This window comes from Tyto alba, unplaced genomic scaffold, assembly GCF_018691265.1.
Source record: "Tyto alba isolate M040663 unplaced genomic scaffold, T.alba_DEE_v4.0 Super-Scaffold_10, whole genome shotgun sequence".
Taxonomy (NCBI): domain Eukaryota; kingdom Metazoa; phylum Chordata; class Aves; order Strigiformes; family Tytonidae; genus Tyto; species Tyto alba.
The window spans coordinates 17,796,059-17,818,014 of record NW_024881262.1 but is presented as its reverse complement, the minus strand read 5'-3'; the positions used below and the strand labels follow the sequence as shown (position 1 = coordinate 17,818,014).

Below are 21,956 nucleotides of genomic sequence, written 5' to 3'. Positions count from 1 at the left end.
ACCATAGAAATCAAATATCTTACAATAGTTCCTCACTGCCAACGGAACAAATTGTAACATGAACAACAAAATTTCTGCATATACAGATTCCCCACCTGTGTTTTACAATACCCTAACTTAAATAAAGCAGAAAGCTCACTATTCATCAACTGTTGCTCCTAATCCACATGTATAATAGAGCGAATGTCAATTTACCTTGAGGTAATGAAGTGCCCGCTCAAGCTCATCCTTGGAGCAGGAACAGACCAAGTGAGAGAAGATGTATTTGAAGTTATTGATTAAAATCTCTCTTCGGCTTACATTCAACTGTTTTGCTATGGTTCGAATAAGTGTAGAGGCTGCAGGACTAGCCTTGGCTGCAAGGTCAGGAAGCAAAACTTGTAGGGTCCGCTGGTAAATTAAGAACAACACATAATGGAGAAAAACAAACAAACAAACAACACCTCCTCCAAAAATGCAGGGTTCAGCTTTGTTCCATTTGTGTCAGTACAACACCACTCATCTCTGGTCATATGTATGACCACAGATATGAATAAAGAACTTTGGTAAGACAGAATTATCTAATAAAAATGCAGATAAAATTAAAATAATTACTTCAGGAGGTGCTTCATCTAATCAATACTGAGAAACACGCAAACAAAAAGTGAGCTATTATTTTTTGTGTCCATCCAGATTCTTCAGAAAAGGAAATCTTAAAAAAAATCACCAAAAAGCCCAGGAAAAATACCATATCCTCACACAGCAACAACCACCCAACCTACCAGCCATCTAGAACACTACTTACATCATGGTTGTGCATTTCCCATCTACCAACAAGTAAAATATGAGTATGAAGCTACCTAGGCTTTAGGACAGATATCCAACCAGATCAAAAGGTTTATCCACAGAACAATAGCGTTCTTCAGTTGAAACAAGACAGCAGACACCATGCAAAAATCATGCCTTACAAAGAAACCTTCCACGTGCACTAAATCATTAATACAGATATACTCAATGATTACTCTAGACCTTAGTTCATTATCTGTTATACTTGAATTAGTTCTGTAACCATCACTGTAACTCCTTGATAAAACTGTTCCCCTGTATTTGAGCTTCCATTTGCCGCAATCCCAAAGTATTCTATATGATAACAAACAAAAGCAACTAGAGAATAAAAATAATTAAAATCTGTGACATTCACAGAAAAATTGTGGACTAAAATAGAAATCCACAAGCGCACGTACACACATACACACACACAAAATCTCAACCAACCAATCGAAAGTAAAACGGACTGATCAACTTACTGAGAGAAAGCGATTTAGATCTGGAAAATCAAATACATTGGCGATCTCTGATAACATGTCCAGAGCCATTTCTCTCTGGTGAGCAGCTGTTTGTTTCCGTAGTTCATTACCCTGGCATGGAGCACTCAATACTGCCATTTGGCTGGAGTGCAGGGATTCCACTAGAAACTAACGATGAAGAAATGCCTATTTAGTATTATTTTCCCTTTCTTCGCTCCCTAAAAACAAAGGAGTTGCACTCCTCTTTCTATGAATCTGTTTTTCTTTCTCATTTACTGCTCATAGATCTACGATACTTTGCTACAGAACTGGGTTATCATCTACTTAATAACTGCATTTAATTTTTCAACCCCGAGATTCAGACACTGCATTATTAAAAAAATATTCAAAATTAGAAAAGTCTGGTTTTGATAATTTTCTTTTAAACACAACTTCTGTCTTTAGGTAATGGATACAACAAAAGAACAAATCAACCACATTAGTATTATGCATGTAAAACACTGACTTCAATTCCAATTTTGAAACATAGCTTCTTGTATCAACGGTACCACACAATGCAAGAAACGATATAGTTCCTCTATTTCAGGATGACAGCACGTAGGGAATAAAAAAGCAATACTGTTGAGGGAAAAAGATCATGACAAAGCCAAAGGTTTCTCATTCCATCCTGAATGTTTGTGGAGGTTTTATTTTGTTTTTTAAATAATTTCTTTCTTGTCCTACAAGATTTCACCTTGTAAAATACTGTAATTCTTATGTTTTATACTGTTTTCAAAATACACAAAAAGAACCTAAACATATGCCTTTCCAAACCACCAGTTATTTTCTTTTTACCTGACAGATAGGTTTCTTGTACTGACTGAAGAAAGCTTGGAGTTTTACAGACTTTGCTGCTGCTAGAGATCGAATTTCTGTGTATGCTGCTCCAGCCACAGAGGCTGACTTGGACAACAAACAGTGTAATAAATGTAAGAGGGCAAATGGTACCAATTCTCCTTTTGATGCCCTTACAAAGTAAGCAGAAGAAAAACAATTAAAAAGGAAAAAAGAATCGTTGTATTAATAAAATTACTTAAGAATATACAGTTATTATAATGCAAAATGACTCGTCATTGTATTTGCATAGCTTATCTGTATTTCCTATGATAGGGCAGAAGAAAATGAGAAATATTCTGTATGAATCAACAGCTTAGTACAGTTGCAAAAGACTCTGAACAAAGGCTGATCTTGAAATAAATAATTTAATCTTACATTTACAATTGAACAAAAGAGTTACTTAGCATCACAAACTGACACTACTTTGTGATTTTCAAGATACTATCAAAAGTACCTTCCAATATCTCCTGTTGTAAGGATCAAGGTATCTTTAAGGTCATTATTTCTTGATATTTTGGCATTTGTATAGGCTTCTTTCATTCTTGAAACAAACAGCTGGAACACATGAGAACAAAACAAAAAAATAATTTTTGAGCAACATTAATAGAACAAAAACCATAGTAAGTTACAAAAAACAACCAAAATTAAATATTAATTCACCTCTTTTATGAATCCTTCTTCAGAGTCTAAGGTTTCTAGAATGTTCTTTATGCAGTCACTGAAAGCCACTCTCACATCTTTGTCTGGATCTTCCATTAGATTTAATAAAGACCCAACAAGAATCTTCACACTGGACTCATCAGTGTTAAAATCCAGATGTTTGCAAAGATGAGGTATATTTTCTATAAATGCTGGGTGGCATGGTTGGAGGAGGAAAGAAAAATATATTATTAATGCTTGTTTAAAAAAATAATCTATTGAAGTACACAGAACAACAATCCAAGTAAGCCATAAAGCACACTACATTTTTTTATCAAAAGAGTAAATATTGTCAAATCAGACAAGCTAATTAAAATTCAGATTTTATCAAGTATTGCATTTCTAGATATAGCCATAGACCAAAATTAAGCCATGGTAGTTTAAAAAGAGTGTCAATGACAGCATCAAACATTAGCAATAGTATCAACTGAAACACGCATTTCAAGCCTCATTATAGCTATTAAAAAAAAAAAAATAGAAAAAAACAAATAGAGAAAGGCACAGAAATAGTGACTTAGTACCTCATACAGAAGTAGAAAATGTTAATAAAAGCAAAGTCACTTACCTAGCTTTACTGAACTGGATACTTTGTTCTCGAGTAGAACAAGAAATGGCTTGAAAAGACAGGCTTGCACAGAACAAGTTTTTCCGTGAGCAGAAGTCACAGTAAGGCTGCTACATAATATATCGTAAGTAACACGCTTAATAGCAGAGTCTGCTAAGGAAGGTTGTATGCTGAATGTACCAGAAAGACAGCAAGATAATTTCCCAACTATAGCAGCACAAGCCTCCTTGACTAGCTCAGACTCATCTTTGATTTGATTTCTGAAATAGAAACAAAAATGAAACCATTTTAATAGATTATTTACCTAAAAATTTGTATTTCTACACTGTCTGAATTCTCTAACTACACTGAAAGTACTATTAGGACAATTTAAGGATCTGTCTCACCAATTCTCTTTTTCATTTAATAGAACTTGAGGGTAATCTGAAAAGTGTTGAAGTAGCACTGGGCATGGTTGAGTCTGGCATGTTATAAAGAAACTGAAGACGATATACAATAGGAAAGAAGACACCAAGACATATATACAAAAGGCAGAGAAAATGAAAACATTCTAAGAGGCATATAGACAAATATCACATATATTTAACTGACGAAGGTATCTCCTTTCCCCTCCTCCGTTTAAATTTGTTAATTAGAAATGGGGTTTCAACTAGGGAAGTAACTTGTATACTAACATGGTAAGTGTACACTATCATGCAGACATCATCACTTACACCTAACCTGTTGATATCTTATGACTTCTGAAATTGAGATCTAACAAATTTTGGATGAAATAGAAATAAATATTTATTTTTGTGCCTATACTATGTTTCTTATCTGTCAGTTTTTCTTGCATGAAAACAGAAAAGCAGCATTAATACATACAGAAGAGCTTTGGGAATCATATTGCAGGACTGCACACTTGGTGGATGAAGCAGAAGAGAGAATCCTTTAACACAAGCAGCCCGAATTGATTCATGGGGACTTTGTAGTGCCCAATGATAAATGCATTTTCTCCAATCCAGACAAATGTTTCTTGGGAAGAGAGACAGAAGGAACACACAGCGTGACTGAGTTTGGGGTGCTAAAGAGAAAAAACAAAATGCGGCAGATCATTACTTGATTTAAACTTTTAACATCATCAATCATCATAAGAGGGCAAAGAAAATAATTTTACTTTAGAACAATAATTCTAGAGGGATATCAAGTTTTATATACTTTAACATACTTACAGAAACTCTGTGCAGTTTTTTGACTCAAAACTAGAGGATCAAACCCAAAAGCAGATGGCTTAAAAAAAGAATCATCAGGATGGCTGTAAATCCAGGGCAGAGACAGCAATGCACATAAGCTATCAAGAATTTGATCACTCAGTGAAATTTTCACTAGGGAGGAGAAGAAGCAAAACAAAACAACAAAAAATTTCATACTTTTGTGAACTATATAGAGCTGTAAAATAGATGCACACTTTATGTTCTTAATTTGTTACAAAGTGTTATTTTTTCTATCAACAAAAATTAGTATCACTATTCCCACATGTTGCTATTTTACATTTTAGACATATAATAATAAATTATCTAGTGCTATACCAAGATAATCTAAAAAATTCATCAAACAGTTGACAACATGTAATACATGAGCAGCAGAATGAATACAACTTTGGTATTTCTGGATTTGTATGAAGCCTCTCAGGTGGACTTTGGGATGGCTAGGAAGCTGAACTCATAAAACACTTCAGTCGTAGAGTCTGTCCTCCATCTTACCAGCTACTTTTAAAAAAAATCACACAAGTACTTAATATTTTTGGTACACTTCCTGCATGCCACATTTGCTGAAGCTGGTCAGAAGCTTTGAAATCTGAATGAAACAAATAGTAAGGCAAGCTGACTCTATGTTTTTGAAAAAGAAAACTGCTAAAAATTAGTTTCTTTCCTACACCTATTCACTATCCCAATACAGTCTCTTGTTCAGATAAAAATCAATAGAAGTACAAACACTAGTAAATCATGTTAAAGAAGGAATGCAAATGTAGCGCTCTGAACAGAGCACACCACTCTTTCACCTTTTTTGTACAAGAAGTAGAGTTCTAACAAGATCTATAATTTCAGTACCTCTACCACAACAGAGCAATTCAGTCAGATGCATTCCTGATTTACAAATCCAGTAAAAAACATGACAGTTTAAAGGATTTCTCACCTTGTGCATACAGCAAAGCATCAAAGATTTTCACTATTCTGTCAATTAGTTGTTCTAGGTTAACAATCTGCGTAGCAGCCTCTAACAGATTTCTGCAGACTTTCACTACTCTTGTGATAAAATCAGAGGAAATCCATGTGAACTGCATATTCACCACTGAATCTGAGGAGCTTGGAGTATTCTTACATGGATCAGAACTACACGGATGAGGTACTTTATGATCTATACTGTTAAAACAGAAATCATATGATCAACACAACAGACTATAATTTTATAGTCATTTAATATTGTATTGATTGTAAGCAAAGTTACTATAAAAACGTCCTACTTCAAAACACAGAGGACTTACCCAATACTTGTCCTAATACATGGACAAGCATTAAAGTAATCTACACAAATCATAATAACAGTTACAAGAAACTACTGATCTCACAGTTTCACCTTGGTACCTTACCTGGTAGAATTTTGCGGGGGAGAACAATGAACTATGCACAAAGCAGCTAGTCGCAGAATTACAGCAATCCCTTCTACAGTCTGAAGAATGTCCGCCGTCACAATTTCTTTCTCAAGGATAAATATTAAGGATGCAGCTTTCTTTGTGATGGCATTCCAGAGAGTGCTTTTCAATTTCATGTTTACAGGACTAAGTCTGTAATTTGACCATATGAATTACTTTCTAACATGTTTTTTGTTTTTTTGTTTTTTTGGTTTTTTTTTCCAGAAATAAATACATCATCATAGCAAAACCAGAGCTAATCCGCTTTGGATACAGGATTAGGAAAATATGAAATGAAGCTTTAGCTTAAACATGCCCTTTGGGAGAACAAGATACTAACTCTGAAATTAAGTATAATGAAAATCAGACTTATCTGAAAGGCTATAAAGGTATAACACTGCAATCCTTGTAAGGTCATGGTGACCAGGGTGGTTGCTGATGATTATAACAAGGCAAACGTTACACCTATCTTCAAGAAAGGAAAAAAAAGAGGATCCAAGGAACTACAGGCCAGCAAGCCTAACCTTGGTTCCCGACAAGGTTATGGAAAAAAAAAGTGTTCTTTGAACTCATTTCCAGCCACATAAAGGACAAGAAAGTGTTGGGGAACAGCCAGCACCAAGGGTAAATCATGCAAGACTAACCTGACTCCTTTATACAATGAGACAGGTAGGTCTGTGGATAAAAGGAGAGCCGCTTACTCAGAGGACCTCAACTGGCTGGAAAACTAGGCTGATAAGAATGTCATGAAGGTCAATAGCGACATATGAAAAGTCCCGCAACTGTCACAAAAAAACCCTGTGCAACAGAACAGGCTGAGGGCTGACTGGTTAGCAAGTAGCTCTGGAGAAAATGACCTGATGGACTTGTAGAAAACTTGAATATAAGAGCAGTGTGACCTTGTTGCAAAGAAGGTCAACTACATACTCGGCTGTATTATCAAGAGTGAAGGCTGATTATAAGCCCACAAATGGAGTACAGCATGCTGGAGCCAGCCCTGAGTGCTCAAATACAAGAAAGACCAACATGCTGGAACAAGTCCAAGATAATCACAGAGCTGAAGCACAAGCACAAGCAGAGGCTGAAAGAACTGGCTTTGTTCATCTGAGAACAACTCGACTTAACTAGACCTGCTTTACACATGTCCAGTGCAACAGCCTAGCCACATACATGATTCTGTCATTCCGTACACGTTCTCTCAGCTTCGCTGTTTTCAGTATGTAAAATTTAAAATCATTTGCATTGAACATACTAAAAATACAGTGTCTTTAACTAAAGTTTGGATTAAAAATAATCTGATCCTTCAATCTGGATTCAGGAAGGATTCTGATCCTTCAAAACATCATTTAGACCTTTCCATGTGACTGTTATGAAGAAACCACCTCAAAAAAGTTGTCATTTGTTATTTTTTACTAGCCAAATTACTATAGAAGTAGTTATTGAGTACTTGTCGTACATTACTGGTGTAGGTGATTTCTTTGGATGCTTTGTTGGTAGGTTTAGTCGTCGTCTTTTCTCTGGAACTTCATCACTGCTGCTGCTCCACCCATCAGTATCAGAATTATCTAGCTGGTTCTGATGAAGCTCCTGAAAGATTTCTTCTGTTTGTGTTTTTAATGTTGTATAAAGTGGACTCACCAGATACTGGGATGGACAAACAACAGAGATACCATGATATATGCTATGCCTTACTTCTCAAAGACATGATATTATTGTTTCTGACTTAAAAAATAACGTTTCAAAATATTACAGTAACAAGTTCTTAAAATATTTCAAAAATTTTAGTTACAAGATGAAAACTCTCATAAGCAGTGAAGTTTCCCATGTTCCTAACAGAGAAAATTTAGCTTGTACATCTGTTTCCCAGTTCTTGCCATAATACCTTGCTCTCCCAACGCCATCAAGAGAGACACAGTAAATTTAAGAGACAATAGATACAATAAGCATGTGGGTGTGTTGAGCAGTGGGAACACTTAGCATTAGCAACACCTCATTATGGTTTTAAAATAAAAGAAGGCAGATTTAGATGAGGTTGGTGACACACACTGGAACAGGTTCTCCAGAGAGATGGTGGATGCCCCATCCCTGCAAACATTCAAGGTCAATTTGGATGTGGCTGTGAGAAACCTCATCTAGCTGAAGATGTCGCAGCTCACTGCAGGAGGAGTGGACTAGATGACCTTTAAAGGTCTCTTCCAACCCAAACTATTCTATGATTCTATTTTAATTTGTCCCCAACAAATATGACTAAAAGCATACAGTTAGAAAGTAAGACCAGCTCAGATGAAGGGAAATTAGTTGTGAAGCTGCCCTTATATGAGAGTACTCTGTCCCTCACCCCCATTTTATACTATGATTACAGACAGACCCTTGTGCCTGCATAGGTTCTCAATAGATTAACACATCTGAAAAACACAGGGGCCAGCCATGTGTAACTAAAAAACTCTGACCTGCAGAAATACATAAAACAATTGAGAAACAAAGAGTATCAATCTAATTACACAACTAAAAATAGCATTTCCTAGATTTTCCTCTTTGCCCAGAAGTAGGTTTTTGTACATGATGATTCACACAATAAACACAGTTTTTAAAATGAACCTACCTCTTGTTCTTCCTGAGTTCCAAGCACATTGACAAAAATTCCACATATGCTACTGATATGGACTTTTCTTACTTGTAAGGCAGATTCATAGCCAGTTGGAACAAACTCCAGAAAATATTGCAGTATATGGCATAAAGCAGCTTTCAGCTTTTCAGACTGAAGACACCTAAACACATCACCTTCAAACAGTGCGCAGAGCTTCTCTAGCAGCATATTTAAGTAGACAGGTTCAATATTTTTGTACGAATCTGCTTCAAAAGGCAACAATGTCCTCACCAACAGTAAGAGTGGTTCTCCAAAGAGTTCTGACTCTTCAGTATCCATTTCAAGTGCTGACTGTAGAATTCCAAAAAACTGTGAAGAAAACACTGGCCAGCTGACCTGGAGGTCCTCCTAAATGAATTAGTTTTACTAAAAACTTCACTGCCAAAGCTTTAACTTTTGGACTGCCATACTCCAACAGGGAACAGCCTATCCCCCAGAGAATAATATCTTGTCTTACATAAAATACATCTGCAACAATATCTGTCAGAATAGACATTAATATAACTTCCAAACATTCTACATTGGGCATACTCATCAGCTGTAACGGTGCTAATCTTAAATATCCCACAGTGTCACTAGTATTGCTTGAAAACCTCTTTACAGTCACTGGCCAGAACAGTTCATCTCCACAGAGATGCTTCTGTGCATCTCTTTCACGTAGAAAGATTAAGTCTTGGAAAAGCTGCAGCAAGTCTTTTGTTAGTACTTCAAAAATGGAACAACTCTTCATTTTAAACAGAAAAAGTAAAGAGCAAATGACATCACAAATATTCTTGTGCAACGTGTTGCAGTTTGGAGTTGCAGCAATTCGGAGAAGCCTTGTTATGATCCAGTTACTAAATTCTAGGACAATAAAAAAGAAACAGCGAATATAAAATTATTAAGATAAAAACCCAAACCATCTATTTTGAGCACCTCCTTGAAAGCAGTTTGCTCATCAGTAAAGAAAAGAAAATTCCTTGAGATAAATGCATGTAGGCTTACTGAATAGAGAGCCTTCACTGAGACATTTTTTCCAGCTGATCTTATTGAAAAAGAGAAAAATGGGGGTCTGTGTGCATGTGGGGGGCGGCAGGGTGGTGGGTAAGTCAGACATTTTCCTCTGTCAAAAGAACCTTCAGGCAATGAATAGGCGTATAGGGTACCTCATCAACATGAACCAGGTAATATCACTGAGCAATGGTAAAGAATAAGGTCAAACTGTCCTGATAAATTTCCATTATCAAAAGTTCACATAAATTCAAAATATTACAAGTCTATCATAATATTCACTTACTTATAAATATGTAATGCCAACCTTACAAATCTGCCTTTTCCCCATTTTTATTCTTTTGTATGATCTCAATGTCAGAAAATTTAAATTCTGAAAATATCAGGCTTCAGCATAAACATTTTCAAACAACTCACCAATGCAACTGCGTTTGGTTTCCTCCTGATTTCCATCTAAATTTACAAACATAAGTGGGGAAGATTTCATGATATGTTGAATAAAATCAAGCAACATCACAGAACTTGGTTGTGAATCCGATTTCTTAATCAGTTCCAAAGCAACTTAAAAATAAAAAAAAGACACATTTCTGAGTTAGCATTGCAATCACAAATTTTGTTAACACTTAATGAGAAAGAATATTTTTTTTTATATAAAATACTGTGACATGGTATTAGACCTGTATAATTATCAATTGGGAGTGTGTTTTATTAATCCATGAAGATGATTCTGTGCATAACGTAAACCCTCTATGTGACACCAAACTGTATGAAGAAAATATAAATTACTCCTCTTAAAAATTATTCACTAACACTACATGCATTAAGATTTACTTAGTATTATATCCAACTGTATGATGAGTAAAGAACAGCAAATAGTTACCATTTAAATTTTTAATCACACAATTTTTGCTAGGTTTGTGATCTTGGTAGAAAAAAAACTCTAAGAATTGTTTAAATCTCCAAGAAATAGAAATTTTTATGGTATCTTACTGAACCAGAAAGTTTAGCAAAATACTAAACATACCTAATGCTGCTGTATAGATCCATTGAAACAGGTATCAATCACATCAGATTTATCCAAATACCACACGTTTAGTTAGCACAAGAAGGAAACTATCTCAGATTCAGATAGCAATTGACCAGAGAAGTTACATGGTAATGATAAAATACAACACTTAAGTATTCAAAAGCAGTATCTAAAGCAGATCAGCTTTTTGCTTTTATTTTTATACCCTTCCCTCTTAGGACTGTAAGAGAATTAACATACACATCATCTACAGAGTAACAGGTATGATACTTGAGTTGATCAATTCACTAGACAAAATATCAGTCTTACCAAGACAGCTACATGAAAATATACCTCGGAAACAGTAAGTTACCCTTACTGTGATTTTCCTTGATGCAAATGTACAGATAGCTACAAATGGTAATTTTGTAGTACATGTATTTCATAATTACCAAAGTGTTGTTGAAGTACTGTAATAATTGGAACCTTAAGGTATACTAAAATAGGGCTTTGTTAAAATTCTAAAATTAAAGTTGTTTACATCCAAGTATTTAAATTCTGAAAGACTCTGAGTACTAAGACTTGCAAGCTATATTACTCAATGAAAAATCACGTTACATGATACTCCTGATTATCCGTGTTGTAAGCATTATATTCATACAACCCTGCACTGCATTCCCCCCTCTCCCCCTCCCTTTTTAACTTACTTCACAACATAATAGCAAATACTTCATCATGGAGTTATTAAATAATACAGCAGAAATGGTACTGCCTTCAACTACTAAATCTTTGTTGAAATGAGTTGTAATACTTTTTTTTTAGCAGGAATTACTTAAGGTATAAAGCAGAAATAATTTTAGAATATAAGGATGTAATACTTACCAACATCTACATCTGTAAGAATTCTGTCAATAAACTGGCAGAGTATTTGTCTTGGTTTCTGTACAACTGTATTGTATTCTTCTGGACTAGCACTAAAATTAAAAGTAAAACATTATGTTGACATCCATTTTAAAATACAAAATAATTATTTGATGTCCATCTCAATGTCTGTATCAGCTGGGATAGCGCTAATAGTTTGGTTTCTTCCTTCCTTCTTAGTAGCTAGAACAGTGCTGTGGTTTACATTCAGTACAGGATTTGATACAAGAAGAATGTTGATGATCTACTTATGGTTTTAGTTGTTGCTAGCAAACCAAGGACCTTTCAACTTCTCCTGTCCTGCTAGTGCACAGGCAAACAAGCAGCTGGGGGGGGGGGGGGGGGGGGGGGGGGGGGGGGGGGGGGGGGGGGGGGGGGGGGGGGGGGGGGGGGGGGGGGGGGGGGGGGGGGGGGGGGGGGGGGGGGGGGGGGGGGGGGGGGGGGGGGGGAAGCACTGACAAAACAATGGACTCCAATTGGCCAATGGAATATTCTGTATCATAGAACATCATGCTCAGTATATAAGGGCTGATCAAGAAGCTCCACTCGGGTTTTTGGGATGGTGGTTTCAGGATTTGCTCTCCTTTGTGATCACTAGCTGGGAATGGGCTGGGCATTGGTCAGCAGATGGTGAGCAATCACATTGTGCATTACCCATTTGTATTTTCTACTATTACTATAATCATTATTATTATTTTAATTTTATTTCAATTATTAAATTGTTTTTATCCCAACCCACAAGTCTTCTTACCCCTCCAACTGTCTCCCCCATTCCCTGGGGAAATGGGAGACTGAGACAGCGGCTGTGTGGCATTTGGTTGTCAACTAGGTTTAAACTACAACAGTCAACAACACAATGTTAATCACTGACTTTTTTTCTTCTAGAAGACTGCAAAAAGAAACACAGATTGATTTCTCATTTTAGTGACCAGTGCATCGTCTCTTCCTCTTTCTTCTTATTCTTCAGAAGTACTAAGTTTCATGAATTGTTAAAGATCACTTAATTTTGTTCCACAGTTACGTTTGATATATATTAAGTCCACATCTGGCAGACTAAGGGATTTATTCACATGCTACTACCAAGCAACAAGCCGCCTTTGGTGCAGGGAAAAAAAAAAAAATAAAGAACTCGTTTCACTTTTGGAATTAACCAAAATTATTGATCTGATTACTCTGAGTAAAAGGTATCAATAGCAACTGCTGAGGTGACTAGGAGGGCAGGTAGCTCTTTGTAAAGTTAAATCTTCTACATACAATTGTACCTCCACGCCAGCTACCTACCTACCACAAAACAAAGCTGCAGTCTTGATGTTGCCATTAGACAAATATTTTCAATGTCGTTTTAGTCTTAGTGAAACCACACTAGAAACACAACGGAAGCCCCCGGGACACTGGGTGCTATGCAGACCAAGAGAACTCCCCCATTAAATTCTACCAGGACCACCCGTGAGGGGAGACAGTTCAGGCTGGTGGCGGGAGGAGAAGGCGGCCAGGATGAGGGGGGAGCGCAGGGCCGGCCCCAGGAAAGCTCACACAGCAGCGGGGAAGGACTCTCATTTTCCACACCCCCCCCCGCCACACAGCTAGGCCGGGAGCGCTTCCCGCGGCGCAGCTCAGTCGCCGCCCTCCGAGGCGGAGGCTGGGTCCGTCCTACCTGGCCAGCTCCCGCAGCGCCGGTATCATGGAGGCCATCTCCAGGCCCTGCTCGGCCATGGCTCCCGCTTTGAAACAGGCCGCGCACCGCCGGGGCGGGAACGGCGCGACGGCGCCCGGCAGGAGCCAAAACTGCTCCGTTGTCGAACGGCGACTGCGCTCCCCGGTGGCGCCGCTGACGCTTCCTGCCTCGTCACCAGAGGAGAGTGCGGGCACGGCGGCTCTGGGGTCGGTTCCGAATGGCCTCCCAGGAGGCCCGCGCTGCCCCAGCCAGAGGCTTTTCACCGAGGTGCACCGCACAGACCGAGCGCAACCTGCCAAGCCGCGGCCGTTTCCCGGGACGGGCGCGGAGGGGTTGCCGGCAAGGCCAGCCGGAGCCCGGCCACCACGGGCGCCTCGGTGGAGCAGGGACCGCGGCGCACAGTGGGGGTGGAAGGTGCACAAGGCTTGAGAATGGTTTAAAATGAGGGTGGAGCGGCCAAGGTCTGAGGGGTGGCGAGAAGGAAACTTGAATGCTAGCCGAGAAATCCGTGGCAGAACGCTGTCCACCCACCGGGCCAGCGATAGCGGCCCTCCTCGGGGGCCCACCAGCCCTCAGACACGCTGCAGCCGCCGCCTCCGCCCGCTGTGAGACCGCAGAGACCGGCCCCCGTCTCTGCCCGCCCCTTCCAGTGGCCGCCCTGCCATTGGCCGCTGGCGCTGCCCATCCGCTCGCCCCGCCCCGCCGGCGGCAGGTGGCGGCGGGCCCCGGTGGGTGGCGCGGCACTGCGGGAGGCGGCAGCCGCGGCGGGCGGGCAAGTACCGGGCGGGCGGAGCGGCGGGGCTCGGTTCTTCCCGACCCGGGACGGCGGGGGCGAGTGCCACTCGCTCCGCTGGTGGGAGGGCGTGTGCTGGCAGGGGTGGGGGAGTTTGGTGACCACTGGCTTAACGCTCCGCGCTGCTGGTAGCGGTGAGGGGGTTACTTAAACAGCTCCTAAAACATTGCTGTTATTTATTTATTTACTTACTTACTTTATTGTATGTTGCTTTCTGTGTTCTTTTGAGGGAGTGAGCGTGTTTAAATGCATAAAGTACGAAAGGTTTTGAGGGGAAAAAACCCCGACAGGCTATTTAGGCACCGTACTCTGTGTGGAGAGTTCGGTGCCGCGTTACGCGGGCGGGGGGGTGGTGTGTGTGTGTGTTAGCGGTGCGCGGCGACCCACGCGTGGGCCCTGCTCATGTAGCAAGTCCGCAGGACTTCAGAGTGTAAAAGGATAAAGTAAGGGGGATTATGTTTATGTAGGAGTGGAAGGGAGAGTATGTGAGGGGAATTGAAGTTTGAGCTTGGTGTTGCGGATTAGGAGGCGCAGCTCTTTCCTTATGCTTGTGAACTTTGCGTTGTTTCTGGGCTGAAATAAAATCCTCTCTGAGGCTTCTAATTCTGTTGCTTGTTTCCACTGTGCTAGGGCTCTGTCTATTGCATGTAAAACAGTGTGTGCATATGCGTATTGTAATTACTGATTCGCTTCAGATGGATGCTTTTGGGGAACCTGCTACTAATTTTTCATTCATAGATGGTTATTTTTGTCCCACAAAATATATGTATGCAATTTTATTAAAAATGCTGTTGACCTTTCAAAGATTGGTAATATGGGAAGGACCTGAAATACTTTCAGAAACTCTACAGAACATAACTGGGTTTTATCTTAGTTTGCTTTTCAACACATTGCAATGTTTTTTGAAAGCTGACTTTATAAAAAGTCGTTCCAAGAGAGAAAGCAGAAACCGTATAGCTTTGCATGTTTTGTTAAGTAGAATTTTAATGGTCCAGGAAGACCAATTACATCTGGGTTTTGTTATCAGTGGTGGTTTTGAACACAGTTTTGTACACAATTTAAATTTTTAAAAAACTATTTATTGTGAAAACAACATTCTGAGTGTAAACTTGCAAGCCTGGGCCAACAGTCACACCAAGAAAGGTGTAAATTGCATTACTTGCTAATTTGATGCAGAGTTAAAATTCCTGTGTCATCCCTGAAACTTAAGAATATCAAGATACCTGTTGAGATTTTAGGAGAGTTTGAGCCAGTTGTATTGTTCTGTAGCTTTCAGTTCTAAGAAATATAAGTTCATTGAATCACAGGGTGATTCTTTGATGGGAAAGCATAAGTGGGGCACACAATGTGCTTAATGAAAGAAAGTGCTTTTGCCTCGAAGTCTCCTGAGTCAACAGTGTGATCATATTTATAGATGTATTGTAGAAGTGCTTTTATTTGTCATAGGTAGAATGCTGTATAAATCTGTGGTGCTTTCTCTTTAAGCATTTCCCAAGCATGTAATTCAGACTTTTTCTTTTTTTTTTAAGTAATTGTAGCAATTCACTAAAGAGACATCTGCTGCTCCCCATTCTTCACTGGAAGTGAAGTTAGGAGACTTTTTTCCCTTCCTGGTTGCAAAGCCACGTCTACTGCTATCTGACCACATCAAGTTCTTCTTACTAACGTGATCTTATAAGACTCTACATAAGACTGTCCATAATAACAACTTCACTGTGCTGCAAGGATGTAAGAAGTCTTCTAGATGCTCCCCATAAAAACATTTTTATGGCCACTTACAAAACCTAGCAGTCCCCAAACCCTTTAAAGAAACGCCAAGTGAAACACCTGACTTTGTTTCTTGCTGTTCACGAACACATGATAAGCAGCTCAATAAACTCTTAATTCATATTCTTATTTCTTCTTTATCCCATTATTTTACACTTCTATGTCTCTTGACCATCAGGAGGAGGAGCAGGTGTATTATCTAGCTGCAGAGAGTGACTAATTACTAATGAAAATATTGTGCCTTGAGACTGTTCTGTATTTTCTCCTCCAATCCAGCATTCGTATTGGTGAAATAAATCTTAAATGTTCATAGCTTGTAGAGCTCAGGGGAAGGTTCATGTAGACAGGTAGAGCTAATTATCAAATCCAGTGTATGTGGCACTACCAAGATTTCTGCTGAAGCTGATGTCACCTTTTTTCTTTTTTTTCTTTTCCCTGTTTGGGCAGTCCTCTTGCATTATCTTCCACACCCTGGACTATCTTCTTTGGCCTTCATTGCTTCTTTACCACACACCTCTGCAGGTTAACGTAATTGTTTTAAGACACTGAGTAACTTTGCCTTGGACCAGCAGGTCCTGGGGCACAAGAGCATGTTGACTGTGCTTTTATTCTCTTTGTTGTTTCTTAATTCTGAGGTAGAATTACTGTTCTTCTTAAGGCTCATCTGCTCTGTGGATATATGTGAGATGTTCCCCTGTGTGGTTAGTGTGACTCGAATGAAACCTCAGCTGTCTCTTGCAGGTAGACACAAGTGATTATACTAAGACATTTAAATGCACGTGTGTATTCCTTGATGCCGTCATGAACTGTGAAATATGAACATTATACAGACTGATCTGGTGGTCGGAGGAAATGCAGCCAAGATTTTGTGGGGAGGTCCTCTGAACTGTACTAAGTAATTTCATGTAATATCAAGGTGTGCTTATGGTTTATCGTTTGCATGGTTGGTGTAATAACACCTGATTGTATGATTACTTGAAGACTAATTTCCATATATAGTCATGCAGGTGGTTGTCATTGTAGTTACCTGACCTTTGAACACATTGCATTGTTCCTGTACACTGTAAAAACATATATTCCGATATGCTCTGTTTTTATCTATGCCTGTGTTGCTTAGTGTCCCTTCACTCTAGCTAAGTTGACTGATTAAAACTATATCTCATCCTGAATATTGGTTTAATGATTTTAAAAAAAAAAAAAAAAAAAAAAAAGTGAAAAATTGAAACAGTAAATGCTGGTAAGGACAGCAGGCAAGCCAGAACCCTAAAAGCAGAATATGTACATCCAACCACTAAGCAAAAACTAACAAGTAAATGAAGAAACAAAGTGAGGAAATAAATATATAACATTAAAACCTGCTTTTCTCATGTCTTTTATTTCTGAATGTAATCTAGACATGTTGTAGTCTTGCAAGCGTTTATCCCCGTTTTTTATGTGAATAAGCCTGCTTAGATGCTTAAGACTGTTGACGTTAAATTAAGCAATTGAGTAATTTGGAGATAGCACATTAGATGATACATTCTTTTGGAACCTGGCATTCTTATTTATATAGCAGCAATGATTATTTTTGGCTTATCTCCAACTTGTTTCTTGCTTTCCAGTATTTCTAGGAAAGTATTATTCTTGAGGCTAGGAACTGTGGAGGAAACTCACAGAAATGTATTTACTACCAGGATCAGTGTTATAACATCAAGACCTTTTGAGTTGATAATTTTTGAATGAGAGTTAAGATGCTGGAAACTAATTCCCTAAGGCAAAATTTACAGAATCTTAAATGCTGGTTTTAAAAATTAAAAACCAGACAACTAAAGAATTTAACTGTCATAATGATTTAATGGAAGGAATTTTTCCATGGTTTAATTTGCTCTGGAAATTACTTTTTTTTAAAAAAACTTGTAGCAAAAGTGATGCTTAAATACATTAATAAAGTGGAAAACTCTGTAGTTGTCATGGTAGGAGAAAATTGTGCGGTGTTTTTTTAAAATGTCATGTAAACTACGCTTGAAAATTCTGGTTCTTGTAATTACACAGGTTCTTTTATTAAATATTTCTTCAATGAAAATCTGAATAACTGCTAGCTACAATTTTCATAGTGGAAAAATGTTGTACAAAAAGTGAGGAGAAATAATTTTCCGTCTCTTTCTGTGTTCCATACTGATTAAGACTAGAGTAGAGTTTATGCATGGGAATACTGATAAACATTCTGCTAAATACCAATTTTCCCTGTTGAATGGCTTACTATAGAAACTAATGCAATGGAGGAGGGAGAAAGGGGATTCGTGGTTTTTGTCATTTTATCGCCTCTTTTTTACAAGTCAAATTAAACCTATTTATGTTGGAACCTGTTCATTACCTTTTGGAGACGCATATGTTCCTGAATGCGTGTTTTCCCAGTATTTGAAGCTTTCATTACTCTATGAGATTTGTATCTATGGAATAGGCACCACCTTAACAGCATGTAATATGGAAACACCTAAACTAAAAAGATTGTACCTTCACGTTTTATACTTCATGTAAAGTCTGAGTGTAATGTTTAGTTGCTGCCCTTCTTGTTGCAGTAATTAATAAAATATTTTCATAACATTCACCATAACGTGTGAAATACTTCACATTCATGATAACTGCTGCCATAAAAACTCCCAAAATCACAGGAGTACTGACAAATCAAAAGATCTGTTCCTAGCAAACTGAATTATTACTGGAGAAGGCTCCACTGTACTGTGCCAGACAATAGGAGAACAATAAATTGTAAATCTAGTGCTAGCAAAAGATACCTAGCTGAGCAATTGCAAATGCTTTTCAATCTAAAACCTGTGTTTAAAAATCTTCTGTGTGAGATGTTATTTCACTGGCTCATTTCAGCCATGACGTTCATTGTGCTAAGAGTTGACTAGTGCTCATGTTGTGATATGCAAAAGGATATTAATGATGAAAATAAGAACTGGCATTAGTCAGCTCAATATGGATCAGGAGTTCCAGGTTACCAATAGAACCAGTTCTGCATTATAGTCATGTAATCCCACTTTATTAAGGAGTTCTTAAGCATCAGCATTGCTACACCCTTAACAGGCTGCAAAATGAAATGATAATGGTGACTTCTCTATTCTCTAGTGTATTATGTTTGTGATCAAATTACTAATTACATGATTTCAGCTTTGATTCAGCTGGTCACATGCAGGAAACACTAAATGTCAGTCATGACCTTATTATATACAGAATGATTTGTTTTGTAAATTACTTGATGAATTTCTAGATTTTTATGTGGAGGTGTGTACTTAGTTACTGCTATTACATTCAGGTGTCCAAGGAGAATAAAGGTAATACATCACAATAGCTCATCAGTGAGTCTGGTATTGCTAAACCTCAGAAATGAATTATGCATAAAGCAGACTGTGTGCTTCTATATGCATGCTTTTGGTGGGAAAAAGATTATCAACACACTTTCAGGGCTCTCTTGCAGATGTTTCCCTAATAATAATAAGCACTAGCAAAAAAAATAATGGTGGATCCAGTATTACCCACTTCAATTCACTTAGGGTATTCATCCTTTCATCTTGATAATAATCCTTGGTAGAATGGACTGATTAAAAACATTGACATGTAGAAAAGCTGAAATATTAGGCTGTATGTTATCAGTGAGATTATATTTACTCAAATGCTAATTTAAATTATTTGGCTCAGTGTGAGCTAAAGGAACTAGCTGTTTCTTTTCAAACCAGATGTTCCCTGATAGGTTTTTCTTCTCCACAATTTTTTTCTGTTTGGAGCATTTTTCTCTTGCTGATTTATCAAGCTCTTCTTCTAGCTCTACCTCTCCTTTTTTCCCATTTTGTTGCCACATGCCCTACCATTTCAATTTGCACTGGTTTATCCCGTTATGATAAAGGAAAACTAGTTTCAGTTCTTTCTTATCCTAAAAGTAAGTCAGTATAAAGTGGTATGGAATTCTTGTTTTCTGTTGAGCTGAGCATTTTACTTCTGTGACATTTCTAGTTCTTCCAAGCTTGATCTATAAAATCAAGATATATTTAATTGAAACCATTGTGGATTTCACCAGTGATAAGTCTGGCATCAGGACTTGACTGATTCTAAATCTTTGTTTTTTACCCCTTCAGGTAACATAAGTTCAGTGAGAAAACAAATTCGTAACTGAATATAAAGATGTGTTTTGCTTTACTCGTCATCACCTATACTAGCCACTTAATTGTTTGGGATGGAATATTTTTCACATCCTAAATTAGCAAAATGTTATAGTACATTAATAAAATTAAATCTTATCAATAATTCTGTCAATTTGAAAGAGAGTTACCATGTGCTTAGAGTTGCATCCACAGATAAATACTTCACTAGTTAAAGGCCTACTGGACAAATTCTTCTAAAAGCTGGAAGCTTGTTTGTCTAAATCACTGATATTTATGTATCTTCTATCTCTCCAAAAGGATTTCATTATTCTGCTATTACTGTGTGTATCCAGATAGGTGTTGCTAAACATACATGGAAAATACGTATCCTCTGTAAGCTACAGTGTTGGAGAACTCTGTAATGTTTTGAATAAAGTAAAATACAATTTTATCAGCATTAAGGAAAATGCACATGTGGGTATGCCATTGCAAAGTGGAAGTTTATATTGTGTATATGATAATTACTCCAACTTCTTTTTTACTTTAGTCATTCTAATAAAATTAAGCCTGGCAAAATTTCAGTTGCCTCTTGCAGTTTGGAAGTGCTGTATTTGTGAGGGTGATTGAAACAGCTACTGGGGCAGCCATGTTGGGCTTTTTATTAAAGTTCTGTCTGACTGACTGCCTTGGGGAGAGTAAAAATTATGAAATGATCTATAGTAATAGAAGCACATACTTCTGTTGCATTCTAAAATTTCTGCATGCTTTTCCTCCTGAATTATTTTTTGTGATGGTTAATCTATAGAACAAACTCTTCTGCCATGTCGTTTAAGCTACAGTTCTGCTTTTTACTAAGTAAATTAAGATCAAGGCATGTAAACTCAATAGGATTAATCCATATCAGTCTTCCTCAACCAAATAAGCATATGATGGATAAGTAATTGGGTGCTACTATACTCTCTGTGCTACCTAAGTGCTTTATTAAGATGTCACTGCAGTGGTATTGCTTTCAGCTGGACTCTTCAACCGGAGGGAGATAGACCAGTAATAATAGGAAAGCTTGTCCCTCCTATTTGATTGAAAAGACAAAAGATAAGCATAGTGTTGGCTTGGTAATTGTTAGTAATAGAACAATAAATATTTGTGCTGTGTTTAGAAATGTAAAAACAGGGATTTAAATATAGGTTACTGTTTAATGCCCAAGAGCATTAGTGAATAAACTCTCCAGTATTAATTGTTACTGTGTAAAGTGACAGTAAACAATATGACAGGGTTATTCAGTTTTTGTGAAGATCAGTGGAAGGAGGATGATCCCCTTGGTGCAGACTTGTAGCTAACTTAAAATTCAAAATGTTTGCTTAGTTAGTTAAAATATTATGTGAAGTAAAACATGTATCTTGTAAGATCTCCCCAGAGACATATTTTGCCCATGTAAAAGAGATGACTTACTAACAATCTGATTTATCTGATAGTTGATCATTTTATAATAAGAGGCAGTTTTTAGCTACATAATTCGTTTGCTGAATATGTAGAAGTCTGCTTTCAAATTCCTAACAAGGGTTATGATGGTGTACATATGGTGTAAAGAATACCAATGGTGTAAGAAATATTTTACTTTGGAAGTATCATGATTTGGAAAGACTTTGGACTGTTATTTGGCAGTTCTGGAAGACTGTAGCATTTACTGCAGGCTATGAGAGAGCTAATAATTGTCACATTACTGTGGGGTATTCTAAAATGGCTAACACTAAGCAAATGTAAATACATATTAAATTTAAGAATGCTCAGAATTCATGTATAACTAAGCAGAAAGACTCCTTACAAAGGTAGTCTGCGTGACCAGCTTACAGGATTTTCTGTGTAGTAAGTGTTGTGTCTTATAGTTACTGGACTGTAGATAACTGTATAAGCATATCTTTCTCACTTTATGGGACTTCAT

The 21,956-nt window shown here is 37.9% G+C and overlaps 1 protein-coding gene across 1 annotated transcript in view; it reads right to left on the bottom strand.

Moving 5' to 3' along the window:
• The window catches only part of LOC104361573 (serine/threonine-protein kinase ATR), a 42,677-nt gene extending 29,217 nt beyond the window's left edge, over positions 1–13,460 (bottom strand). The window contains 16 exon segments of the mRNA XM_033005492.2: positions 196–390; positions 1,287–1,454; positions 2,121–2,292; positions 2,617–2,717; positions 2,823–3,013; positions 3,427–3,686; positions 4,291–4,489; positions 4,638–4,790; positions 5,602–5,828; positions 6,056–6,250; positions 7,554–7,741; positions 8,700–9,054; positions 9,056–9,587; positions 10,152–10,295; positions 11,623–11,714; positions 13,316–13,460. Of these exon segments, the coding sequence (XP_032861383.2) occupies positions 196–390; positions 1,287–1,454; positions 2,121–2,292; positions 2,617–2,717; positions 2,823–3,013; positions 3,427–3,686; positions 4,291–4,489; positions 4,638–4,790; positions 5,602–5,828; positions 6,056–6,250; positions 7,554–7,741; positions 8,700–9,054; positions 9,056–9,587; positions 10,152–10,295; positions 11,623–11,714; positions 13,316–13,374 (3,231 nt within the window). The 5' untranslated portion in view covers positions 13,375–13,460.
• Between the last annotated feature and the right edge of the window lie 8,496 nt (positions 13,461–21,956).